General features: G+C 47.7%; 1 protein-coding gene across 2 annotated transcripts in view; it reads left to right on the top strand.

Moving 5' to 3' along the window:
* Positions 1-521: 521 nt before the first annotated feature.
* RSU1 (Ras suppressor protein 1) overlaps positions 522-14,628 on the top strand; it is a 149,760-nt gene continuing 135,653 nt past the window's right edge. Inside the window, exons 1-3 of one of the 2 annotated variants that reach the window (XM_075587494.1) lie at positions 522-678; positions 1,055-1,171; positions 4,449-4,499. In XM_075587494.1, the coding sequence (XP_075443609.1) occupies positions 1,063-1,171; positions 4,449-4,499 (160 nt within the window). In that variant the 5' untranslated portion in view covers positions 522-678; positions 1,055-1,062. The other variant, XM_075587493.1, reaches the window with a different exon arrangement.

Genomic DNA, 14,628 nt, shown 5'->3' with positions numbered 1-14,628 from the left:
ATATTGGTAGCTCATGTTCCAAAAAATCCCAAATGTTCACACTACAATACAAATGTCCCAACACTAATCAATTATGGATTCTTTTGGTGCTGCCTATTGATCCAGCATTGCTGAAGATTTTTTGATTGGGAGACTTCAATACATATCCTCACCCCATACCCTCATCATACCACAACTGTTAGCAGGTGCTGTGCCTAGTTTGTATGTTGTGTGTACATACTGTCTCTATTTATCACAGTGTATAACGCTTTAAGTACATTCACAACAGCTTGAAGACTGTTTAATGAGTGATCGGCATGTTGTAGGTAAGTACGTACCAGTAAAATCCAACATACCATTGTTTTTATTGGGAAAAACTGCGCTTACAGTGTATTCATTAGCCTAATGTTGGCGGATCGGACTCACTGAAGCACAGTGCCACTCACTCGCTGCTTCCACCAACACAAAGTGAGCAGGAAACGCCGGACACATTCTCCCCTGCACAGCGGAAGCAAAACAAAGCGGCGGCCCCTCTGCGAACCGCAAGCGCTTCCCCCTGCACTGCCAGCCCAGGAATGTGACTGGCAGCCCGCTGCGCCTTCTCCCTGCTCATTGGCTGCGTCTGAAGGAAAGAGGCTGCCCCTGAGTATCTGATTGGCTGGTCGCTGTACATTCCGTGCTGCAGCGGAGTGTCTGAGTGTGAGTGTTCCAGAGTTTCTAGTGGAATTCGCCTTATTTGGGATGTGGATTATTGTACAGCCCGCGGCCACTTCCTGTGGGTGGGTGTGTGAGTGAGAGCGCTGAGCACCGGGCTGGCTGCAGCATCTCTCAGGGACAGGCGTATTATTGGGGCGTATTCCGGCCGTGATCACTCTTTGTTACAACTTGGTTAACAGATCCTTTTCACGAGCAATCGGGGTAAGAGCAGGAGGGATGTGCTCACTTATTTATTCTGTATAGGGGGGGAAGTGTCAGACTGGAGAGGGTCAGTATTTTTTTTTAGCCACGATTCAGGGAGCTAAATGTGTCACTTGCCAGTTGCACACAAGTTAATGTTTCGTTTCCTTTTATGTAGAGGCCAACATGTCCAAGTCTTTGAAGAAGATAGTGGAAGAGAGCAGGGAGAAGAATCTGCCTGAGGTTGATATGTGTGATCGAGGCATTGCCAATATGCTGGAGGTGCCAGGGCTCTGTAAGTGGATTACACCTATTGTACACCACACATATACAGCTGCTTAATGTTACAACTAATTAAAAAGTTGTGATTAAACTGTCTTAGACCTCTAATGTATTTGGACAAACACTTTGCCCCTTCATCATGATAAATATATATCATTTATTTTTTTTAAGTGAAAATACTCTGTTGCTTGTCACATCTCAAATAACTGTGTACAGTATACCAAAGAGGAAACACTACCTGCATAATTGCAAGTAGAATCTTTGCTTTTCTCATTTTTTCTTTTAAGTTAACGTTGCCTAGGAAACTGGTTCAAAGTTCATTAAGAAGTGACCTGCAAGGTTTTGAAAGCTCTGTATATTGTAATCATATGCAAAAACATATTATGCTGGTTCAGTAAATGGTATCTGAACCTGCAAAAAATCGACCCACTGACACTGATACACACATTGCTACCCCCTTCCCATAACACACTGTCAGAATAGAGAGCAGGGGTGGGCAGAGTCCCTGAGCTCTCTGCTTTGCATCCTCCACCCATTTCTCTCAGCCTTTGCTACACTACAGGAATCAGCGATGACTGACCTGTCAGTCACCGCTGCGCCCAGTCGCAGCACTCCCTCCTGCGTCACTTTGTGAATGTATTCATTTTCGTTAGCAAAGCAGGATAGGGCTGATCCGGGTTCTCCCAACCCAGTTCCCAAGATATTTGTATTTTGTGTGCTGGCTTGAGGCACAAAACATTCCTACAAATATCGCCACAGGGACCTTCTTAGAGAGTCGCAACGTAATCGCCTGCTTGAGCGAGGTGGACCCAAATATCTTGGGGCCCAAGGGACCTCATTAAGTGCCATGTATCCACTAGTTCAGGAAATAGGGAGGGAAGAGGTAGGGCCCATGAGCAGCGCCGATTACCTCTTTGAAAGAAAAAAATGATACACTCCAAACTTCTCTCCTAAGTTAACAAAAATACTCACCACCAGATGTCATGACAAACCCTCAATATCTGCACATTACCTATTGAAAAATATTTTATTTACTCTTCTACAGCCTTTTTTTTTTGTACCTGGAGAAATAAATGGAAAGCTCTTTCCGAGTCATTTCCTCTCTTTACTCCCAGTTGGCTCCATATTCGGTGCAATTACTGTTGAAAGTCTCGGCTGCTGTTTTTGCATCCCAAGAACTGATGACACACTGTAGCTTTATTTCACACTGTTAAAGCTGCAGTTCAAGCAATATCAAACGTGTTATTTTTAATAAATCAGTTCTGTACTATGAGAAAATATCTGTATCATTAAAAAAAAAAAAGAAGTAAGGACATTTTTAATGTAACAAGCATTTTTTGTTCCTATAGCAACAATTTACAAAGTCACATCCCTTTCCCCTTCTGAAACAGGTTCTGGCACATGCTTTTTTGAGCCCTGCCCTCTCTTTAGCAGTGAACCAATTGTATCTAGTGACTGCCTGATCTAGACACTACGATCTTCCCCACAGAACTTTGCATCATTGGGACTCTTCTCCTGCACTGACAGAATTGTAGTTAACCCCCGAGCCAAATCTTCACCGATCGACAACAGGAGAACGGATCGATCAGCAACTTAGCGAATCACTTGTCAGTGTGCATATTGTATTGATGCACAAATTGAATGGGAATTTTTTTTTTTTAAACTTTAAAAACGACAGCTTGAACTGCTACTTTAAGGAGTGTTCATGTTATCCTGTAGGAAACACACAATGGAGTGGCTGCCGGTAACCCTACAATGGGTACATATGAATAGAGCATTAAATCCTCTGTTCATGGCTTGTGTAGTGAAATAATTCACTGTAATAGCACAAGGCAAGTTACCGACACATAGCATGTAAATCGGGCCTGGTCCATTGCATGCCGTTCAGTATGCTTCCGGTGTTTAATTCGAAACAGTTGTTTCCTAGTATTTTTGTAAACTTAAAGTACCACAAAGCTCATTGTCTTGGGGATTACAAAGGTCAAGGTAGCCCCAAACCAAAAGATCTTTCTCAGCTCTGTTTTTGTGTGGTGCTTACCCCTAAATCACAGTCATAACTACAGAACTGGCTTCTTTTTGGTGTTTGGTAACACATTTGTGGTGGAGGGTGATAGAGAATTACAGACAATTAGTATCATTTGTGAAATTATTAACGTTTGAATTCTCTGCTTTGTGTAAGAGAAAATTGGAATGTGTAAAGTCTGTGATATCGTTTCATGGACCAACTAGAGATGTTAGAAAAGCGTTTCAAGTTTCACATGTGCCATTTGCATGTTTTACATAATTTTAGAATATGTTAATTTTAATGTATTTCGTGCAAACGTGACTGTAGCCTTTTACGTCCATGTGTTTCTTAAACAGCATCTTTTTCACAATTCGAAAACTCGTCTTTGGTAAATGTTATTTATTTGTCTTTACACGATACGAGGCACAGAGCTTAGTACCGTTCTATAGCCAAATGGGGTAATACCAGCTTTACAAATCGCTCGCCACTAATTTTCTTGAACAGCTGAAGCCAAACTGTCATTTTCCAATATGTTCCAATATGTTGTTAATTGCCTACTAAACCGCACAAGCCTAGTGCTGAAGGCTCTTCTGGTTTTTGATGATAGAGAGCATAGATCACAGTCAATCTGCCTAAAATATTTGCTGGCTTAAGAACTGCCTTGGTACTTGGCTGCTTTCAATGTTAATCATGCATAGCTTTCAAAGATGTTTAGACAGGATTAATCTTTAATTTTTTTTTTTTTTACAACTCGTTAAGACACACATTTTACTTCATAAATATTGATATCCCCCCTTTTTGTGATAAAACGTCTATGTAGAACCGAACTTTCCCGACGTTTACAGAATGCCCACTGGCAGCGTATGACGGGCCTAGGTATATTTAGAGCCGTTCCTTATCTATTTACTCAAAAGAGCAGCATCTACATTGTGTAGCAAAGCCGTTGGCTTTCTCCCGCAGAATATTTAGTGGGACTCTCAACTCTCTCCCTGTTAAGATTTGGGTTTTCAAATTTACTACAGAGAGGTTGAAAAGGGTGTTTAAATGTATGCATGCTGCCTATTTAAATGGGACTTTGCCTGTTTTGAGAATACAAACCTCCACTCTAGGTATAGAGGAATCTCGGAAGTTATAGCCATGTATATGATATGGTGTGTAACTTCGCCAAAATAAGTTGTGTTACTAAACTTGTACAGAGTGATATTGCTAAATGTCTCCTAGTGAGTATTTTTAATCATATAGTGTCACTTGAAACTAAAACTAATTATTTTCTTTTATTTAACAGTCACCTTGTCTCACATCACACAGCTCATTCTCAGCCATAACAAGCTCACAAGTAAGTACATTTTTGTGGTTGTGTTAAATGAAAGATATTTTCACCATGGTTGTCTTGACTTGCAGCTACTGTGCTGATTTGTATTGCTGCCGGATTTTTAACCCATGTCTAACCCATAAGGGGTAGGTCCACAGAGATCCGTTAATCTGGGCTACTACCGTGATGTCAGTCAGTCTTCGACAGAGCCTCTAGTTGAGCCACACTTGCTGAGGATGGAGTATCCTGAAAGCCTGACCTGTTAGGGGGGCTTGGGGCTGGAGTTGAGCGTCCCTTCTTTAAGGCATGGTCTGTTTTTATGTTTATTTTCCTGAGATCCTACACGTCACAAAACCGATATTCGAGTACTGCAAAACAGTGTTTTCTCTGAAACAGCAGCTATGTCTAATCTGAAACATGATGGAAAAAATAAAAGGCTGAAATGTTTTCCACATACTGATGCAGCAGCTGTTATTCGAACACTTCACGCGTCATGTACATCGGAATCCCGATTTGAAACCGCGGGATGAATTCCAGCCTTCCCGCACTAAGATGCGAGCGCGGCGAGTGCAGAAAAACGAATTTTAGTGTTCTGGCTTTTAAAAACATGAAATTGACACAGTAGCACAGTACTGTACACATTACAATTTCTCCATTTTATTGCAAACGAAGAAACAGAATCCGTGAAATTCAAACAAAACATCTGCGATAAGCGCGGGTGCCTGGGGCGATTGGCCGCGTTCATGCTGCGTGGGGAACAGCAGAGAGCTCAAAATCGGCGCCGTGATGTGTTCGAATAACGGCCGCTGCATCAGTAATAAATCACTCTTCTCTGTACCCCTCTCTCTAACTCTCTGGACATATACTCTTTACCTTACCGTGACACAGTTCTGACTACAGGACGCTTAAAGCGGCAATCCCGTCAAACTAACACTCCAACTTTAAAAACCCTTTTTAAATGGTTTTTACAGGTGGGACTGCGGGGCTGAACTTTGCTATTTTCATTTACTGGGGCCCCCCTGTTACCAGTATTACTTCCTGGGGGTTTTTTTTTTTTGCATTTCATTTTACTTGCTTTAAGGAAATGTCTAGCCCTTTCAAACACTGCTTTTTGTTTTTGAAATCTGAGGCATTGTTCCAGAGATATAAGCGTGGGAAATATGAAGTGTACGGGAGGTTAAAATGGAGCCCACCTCCCCCCTAGTTCCTGGAGTTGGAAATAGCACGCTTCCAGATGCAGACAACCCCTCGGTACCCATGCTGTTAAAAAGAAACCTTAGAGATGTACCCTGATCAGTGCATCCTTTTTATAGTTCAGCAACAAAGTCGTTCCTATGGTGTCACAGAACATGAGTTTGCCAGCTCTTTGTAGTCGCAGTTGCTGGCAGAATGAGGCAAATGGGACAGTATGAAGAAGCCTTGTGTAGTCTATTGTGTTGTAAAATACCACTGACGCTTTGCTGTGCGCGGGTCAGCCTGCCGCGTTTATAGTGGCAGCGACGGCACGTGCGGCGCAAACAAACCTCTTGTCTATGAGGCCGCCCATAGAGCGCGCGAGCGATGAAGCTTGATGAAGACAACCAATTTGTCTTTGCCGCGCGACAGCCAGGGTCACGGGCGCGCTACAGCCAGTGAGGGCGAAGCTCTCACGTGACGCCATGCCTCGCCGTCGGCCAATTTCAAAGATAGTGGACTAAGCACCTATACTACACGGCGAGAAAAATAATAATAAATGACCTATTTATTAAGTAATTGATGGTAAAATATAACATTTGTGCGGAGTGAAGGTGAAAGAAACGGCGCTAGCTCTATTAGTGTGCTCTTGTGTTATACAGTGAGTTAATAATAAAATCAAATGATTATAAAACTTTGTGACGTGATTCAATAACGTGCAAAACAATATAAATGAGTTCAAACCCCCTGCTCAAAACCCAGCTGGTGGGGACTGGTTTCACTAGTCCCACAAATCTTCACTCTCCAACTGCAATCCAGGGGGAGCATAGAGGGAAATAGAACAGAAAACAAAGAACAATCTAAGTGCAGACAGTTTTTAAAAGGGTGTATAAATTTGTGTTCTGTCTTGGCTCCTATGTGTTGCCTACTTACAAGATGTAAGTCAAAAACGAGCGGTTTTGACACACAATGGTCTCTGCTAGGAGGATTTCTTAACCAGGTAGTGGGATCTCCAACTCTCAGCTCAGCAGCAGTGTATATGTAAAAGAAATGATACCATAGTGCAGACCAGTAACAATAAAAAACTCGACTTTATAGGGTAAAAATAAACACTTACAATAAAAACAAGTGGTTAAGGCATGTATCACACTGATAGTGATTGAGGAGAGAAAATGGTTAGCTCCAGGCTCACCCGCCTCCTCCGGTGTGACTGCGTGTGGACCACCGCTCTCTGTGACCTTTCACCTCCGCTGGTGATCGCTGTCTCGCTGGTCTAGTCCCCTCGTAGATACCCTCTTGTGTGGGCTATTCGGCTCCCTTTGCTGGGTGTCACTGTTACTGGTCTGCACTATGGTATCATTTCTTTTACATATACACTGCTGCTGAGCTGAGAGTTGGAGATCCCACTACCTGGTTAAGAAATCCTCCTAGCAGAGACCATTGTGTGTCAAAACCGCTCGTTTTTGACTTACATCTTGTAAGTAGGCAACACATAGGAGCCAAGACAGAACACAAATTTATACACCCTTTTAAAAACTGTCTGCACTTAGATTGTTCTTTGTTTTCTGTTCTATTTCCCTTTATGCTCCCCCTGGATTGCAGTTGGAAAATATAAAATTTCCCATTAAATTGAGAGTATAATGACAATAGCCCATTGATGATTCATTAATTAAAGAAAACATGTAGTAGTAGGAAAAGAGTCCTGACGGGGTGCTACCAAAATCCTGTGTAAATGGTGTGTGTGTGTGTGTGTGTGTGTGTTTAGCGTGGCCCAGTGTTGTGTGGTGTATTTGAATCCTATACTCACACGTAGCTAAACAAACAATATAACACCCTCATGGTAAGCTATTTAATGGTAGCTTAACACGTATGATCATCTGATTATTCAGTGGTTCAAGTGACTATCTATGATGTACCGTGCCATCTAACTAATAAGAAACAGTGTGTGACCAAAAAACAATTTCTACATATCAGTATATCGGGGATAGATTATCCGGTTACTGCATTAATTACGTGTAGCAAGTCCTACAGATTACAGGTTTTAGTTATGTTAACCTTTATGGATTACACCATTTTATATTTTGATACTGAGTGCGACTAAAGTGAGCTTGAGTAGATTTACACTCATTGACAAACCGCTATTGGCAAGTAAACTACTGACACTTTAAAGGTGCATGTGCCTTATACACCATGTACTAGTGTGTTTACATGACTGACCTGGTATGGGTACATTCCACTGTACACATCATTTACGGGGATTCAACTATATACACTTGTATGACAACATTATAAGGGTTTCCATTAACAAATTGTCAATGGGCTATTTTCATTATGCTCTCAATTTAATGGGACATTTTGACAATTATATTTTACCATCAATTACTTAATAAATATGTAATTTCTTTTTATTTTTCTCGCCGTGTAGGTGCTTAGTCCACTGTCTTTGAAATTCATTAATACTAGACTGCTGTGCACCACTATCGGGACATCTGTCTGTGGGGTAAACCACTCTGGAATACCTCACAGTATTTTGTACGTAACCTTTTCTTATATTTCAGATTCCATAAACTATTAGCAATATTGTAAACTTGCTTAAGAGAATGGAGGGGCCAGGAAGGGGGTCTAATGTTTGCACAATATTTTGTTTAGCAGTGAGATTATGGGGTAGATTCTATATACGCTTGAGTGGTCCTGCCTTGGGTGCATATAAAATGCCTCTCTTTTGAGGCTTATTCTGTATCTGATGAAGCGGGCGATCTTCGGCGGATATAGAATAAGGCCCTTAGACCCTTATTCAATAAGGCAGAAGTGGACGTTTGATAACTGCCAAGTTAATTCAATAGCCCTTCTGTAACCCTACTTGCCCAGCAATACAGGAGTGTACATGACGTTGGATATATAGATGGCAGTGCTCAGTCTCTCCTACCTGTTCAGGGTGCTGAGTGTGGATATGTGAATAGAATAATAATGGGCACCAGGAATTTTTATAGTACAAACAAGAGCTTTATTCACAGCCATTCTTAATGCTCGCCATACAAAAGACTTCATGTCAGACATGAACTTGTGACAAACAATATGGTTATTCAGTGCTTCTTCCCCTGGTAGCTCGTACGCCTACTATGGGGATCTGCTTGTGCTTGTTTCTCTTAGTATGGGTTAGCTTGGTAATCTCCTGCATAGGGCATTATTGAAATTATCTCAGGGGGACCCTGGCATTATTCTCTGGCATCACTATCCCGTTTCGGTGCACGTCATTCTTAGTCTATACTTGTCGGATCGCGAGTTTACTTAGGACCTTCCGGCGGGGCAGATTCGATTTATACTCTGGAGCTTCTACTCTGAGAACTCCTTGCTCAGCAAATGATTACTCCTCTTCTGGCCAGAGAACAATCTTGGGCCGTTACTATGGGCTCTAATTATATAAAGCACGTTCCTTAGCTGAAAACAATAAATGGTGACAGGACATCCTTACTATACACAACTATACACCTAAACCTGTTTACAAGACTCCCAGTGAGGCTTTAGTCTGAACTCTGAGGAACCTGTTTCTAGAACATTGGGTGGAGCTATATATACACTCTTCTATCGCCTTTTTATAGTGACATCACTGGTCGCAAGGCATACACAGGAGTGGCAATCCCTTCGGCATCCTGCATCACATGATGGGGAGGGGAGTAGCTTGAGTGATCCTACATAGTTAACCTATTAAGGCTTTTTACCCTTGATTCTAACTAGTCCCCAGAGGGGGACTACACTTATTCAAATAAGGAGTTATAGGTTTTTTTTTTTTTTGCACTATTCTCGGCGCTGTCACCATTTTTGTTCGTAACTACTTTTTAAAACATTTTCTTGTTAATTTCATGCTAGACGTCTCTGCTTTGTGTATCATACTGTATCTTCCAGGCTCCTCCAGCACTTAGGGGACAATTCTAATAAACTGAATCAGCCCTTGGGGATTTTCAGCAGAAAACAGCCCAATCAACTTTGCATTGTATATACGGTTGTAGCCAGACTTCCTTTTCTTGATGCTGCCCTGAGGGACAGTAAGCGGCCCAGGAGGATTAACTCTGTGGAGTTCCATGCTTCTGAATGGGAACCCGCATTGAATACTTGTGAACTATCTGCAGGGAGAGAAATACCAGTACTCGCCTTTCAGATGAGCTGTGCAGCCGTCTCTGCATCGCTTCGTCTGGATCCGTGTCCCCCCTCGCTGAAGGTAAGTAGGGCTGTACTTCCTTCCCCCCCTGGATGATGTACATGTCTTAAGTGTCTTTTTATGAGGCTCTATCTACATCATGAGGGGGAAACTATATATATATATATATATATATATATATATATATATATATATATATATATATATATATATATATATATATATATATATATATATATATATATATATATATATATATATATATATATAGCCATATTTGGTATTATAGGCTAAAGCTGTAAAATTCCGGCCATTATTGAAATCCCTGCTCTCTGATTGGTTAAAATTCCGGCCATTATTGAAATCCCTGCTCTCTGATTGGTTAAAATTCCGGCCATTATTTATTCAGTAATGCCTGGAATTTTTGCCACACACACACACACACACACGAAGCCACATGCACACACGCAGCCACACGCGCACGCACATTGCAGCCATGCACGCACACTGCAGCCATGCACGCACACTGCAGCCAGGCACGTATAGTGCAGCCACGCACACTGCACACTGCAGCCACGCACAATGCACACTGCAGCCACGCACAATGCACACTGCAGACACGCACGCACACTGCAGCCACGCACGCACACGCACACTGCAGCCACGCACGCACACACACACTGCAGCCACGCACGCACACTGCAGCCACGCACACGCACACTGCAGCCACAAATGCGAACACACGCAGCCGCACACACACACGAAGCCACACACGCAGCCACACATGCAGCCACATGCACACACGCAGCCACACGCGCACGCACATTGCTGCCACGCACACACACTGCAGCCATGCACGCACACTGCAGCCAGGCACGTATACTGCAGCCACGCACACTGCACACTGCAGCCACGCACACTGCACACTGCAGCCACGCACACTGCACACTGCAGCCACGCACACTGCACACTGCAGCCACGCACACTGCACACTGCAGCCACGCACACGCACACTGCAGCCACAAACGCGAACACTGCAGCCGCACACGCACACGCACTCTGCAGCCACAAACGCGAACACTGCAGCCGCACACGCACATTGCAGCCGCACACGCACACTGCAGCCACAAACGCGAACACTGCAGCCACGCACACACACGCACACTGCAGCCACGCATGCACACACATGCACACTGCAGCCACAGACGCACACTGCAGCCACGCACACACACACACACGCACACTGCAGCCACGCACGCGCACACACGCACGCTTCAGCCACGCACACACACGCACACTGCAGCCACGCACACACACACGCACACTGCAGCCACGCACACACACGCACACTGCAGCCACGCACACACACACACACGCACACTGCAGCCACGCACGCACACTGCAGCCACGCACACTGCAGCCACACATGCAATGCGAACACATGCAGCCGCACACACACACACACGAAGCCACACACGCAGCCACACATGCAGCCACATGCACACACGCAGCCACACGCGCACGCACATTGCTGCCACGCACGCACACTGCAGCCATGCACGCACACTGCAGCCAGGCACGTATACTGCAGCCACGCACACTGCACACTGCAGCCACGCACACTGCACACTGCAGCCACGCACACTGCACACTGCAGACACGCACGCACACTGCAGCCACGCACGCACACGCACACTGCAGCCACGCACGCACACTGCAGCCACGCACGCACACTTCAGCCACGCACACGCACACGCACACGCACACTGCAGCCACAAACGCGAACACTGCAGCCGCACACGCACACGCACTCTGCAGCCACAAACGCGAACACTGCAGCCGCACACGCACTCGCACACTGCAGCCGCACACGCACACTGCAGCCACAAACGCGAACACTGCAGCCACGCACACACACACGCACACTGCAGCCACGCATGCACACACACGCACACTGCAGCCACACACGCACACTGCAGCCACGCACACACACACGCACACTGCAGCCACGCACACGCACACACGCACGCTTCAGCCACGCACACACACACTGCAGCCACGCACGCACACACGCACACTGCAGCCACGCACACGCACACACACGCACACTGCAGCCACGCACACACACGCACACTGCAGCCACGCACACGCACACTGCAGCCACGCACACACACACGCACACTGCTGCCACGCACACACACGCACATGCACACTGCAGGCACGCACACTGCAGCCACGCACACACACACACACACGCACACTGCAGCGCACACACACGCACACTGCAGCCACGCACACACACGCACACTGCAGCCACGCACACGCACACACACGCACATGCACACTGCAGGCACGCACACTGCAGCCACGCACGCACACACGCTGCAGCCACGCACGCACATGCGCACACACACACTGCAGCCACACACTGCAGCCACGTACACACACACTGCAGCCACGTACGCACACACAGCAGCCACACTGCAGCCACGTACACGCACACACACGCACACTGCAGCCACGCACGCACACACACTCACACTGCAGCCACACACGCGCGCACACACACTGCAGCCACACACACACACACACACACACTGCAGCCACACACACACACACTGCAGCCACACACACACACACACACTGCAGCCACACACACTGCAGCCAAACACACGCACACTGCTGCCACGCACACACGCACACTGCAGGCACGCACACTGCAGGCACACGCACACACACGCACACTGCAGGCATGCACACTGCAGCCACGAACGCACACACACGCACACTGCAGCCACACACACACACACACACACACACACACACACACACACACACACACACACACACACACACACACACTGCAGCCACACACACTGCAGCCAAACACACACACACGCACACTGCTGCCACGCACACACGCACACTGCAGGCACGCACACTGCAGCCACGCACGCACACTGCAGCCACACACACACACACACACACACACACACACACACACACACACACACACACACACACACACACACACACACACACACACACACTGCAGCCACACACACACACACACACACACACACACATACACACTGCTGGCACGCACACACGCACACTGCTGCCACGCACACACACACGCACACTGCAGGCACGCACACGCACACTGCAGGCACGCACACTGCAGCCACGCACACACATGCACACTGCAGCCACGGACGCGCACAGTGCAGCCACGGACGCGCACAGTGCAGCCACGGACGCGCACTGTGCAGCCACGGACGCGCACAGTGCAGCCACGGACGCGCACTGTGCAGCCACGCACGCGCACATTGCAGCCACGCACGCGCACAGTGCAGCCACGCACGCGCACATTGCAGCCACGCACGCGCACAGTGCAGCCACGCACGCGCACAGTGCAGCCACGCACGCACAGTGCAGGCACGCACAGTTGCACGTACACTGCAGGCACGCACAGTTGCACGCACACTGCAGGCACGCACGCACACTGCAGGCACGCACGCACACTGCAGGCACGCACGCACACTGCAGCCACGCACGCACACGCACACTGCAGGCACGCACGCACACGCACACTGCAGGCACGCACGCACACTGCAGCCGCGCACGCACACTGCGGCCCCGCACACACACTGCAGCCACACACACACACTGCAGCCACACACACACACACTGCAGCCACACACACACACACACTGCAGCCACACACACACACTGCAGCCACACACACACACACTGCAGCCACACACACACACACACACACACACACACACACTGCAGCCACACACACACACACACGCACGCACACTGCAGCCGCGCACGCACACTGCAGCCGCGCACGCACACTGCGGCCCCGCACACACACTGCAGCCACACACACACACTGCAGCCACACACACACACTGCAGCCACACACACACACACTGCAGCCACACACACACACACTGCAGCCACACACACACACTGCAGCCACACACACACACACTGCAGCCACACACACTGCAGCCACACACACACACACACACACACACACACACACTGCAGCCACACACACTGCAGCCACACACACACACACTGCAGCCACACACACTGCAGCCACACACACACACACACACACACACACACACACACACACTGCAGCCACACACACACACACACACACACACACACACACACACACACACACACACACACACACACACACACTGCAGCCACACACACACACACACACACACTGCAGCCACACACACACACTGCAGCCACACACACTGCAGCCACACACGCACACTGCAGGCACCCACACACACACACACACTGCAGGCACACACACACACTGCAGCCACGCACACTGCAGCCACACACGCATGCACACGCACACTTCAGCCACACACGCACGCACACTGCAGCCACACACGCACGCACACACGCACACTGCAGCCACACACACACGCACACTGCAGCCACACACACTGCAGGCACACGCACACACACACGCACACTGCAGGCATGCACACTGCAGCCACGCACGCACACTGCAGCCACACACACACACACACACACACACACACACACACACTGCACCCACACACACACACACACACTGCAGCCACACACACACACACACACATACACACACTGCTGGCACGCACACACGCACACTGCTGCCACGCACACACACACGCACACTGCAGGCACGCACACGCACACTGCAGGCACGCACACTGCAGCCACGCACACACATGCACACTGCAGCCACGCATGCGCACAGTGCAGCCACGCATGCGCACAGTGCAGCCACGGACGCGC

This window comes from Ascaphus truei, chromosome 2 (genome assembly GCF_040206685.1).
Source record: "Ascaphus truei isolate aAscTru1 chromosome 2, aAscTru1.hap1, whole genome shotgun sequence".
In the NCBI taxonomy this organism is placed as follows: domain Eukaryota; kingdom Metazoa; phylum Chordata; class Amphibia; order Anura; family Ascaphidae; genus Ascaphus; species Ascaphus truei.
Note: the sequence above shows the minus strand (reverse complement) of the source record. Positions and strands in the feature narration are given on the sequence as shown.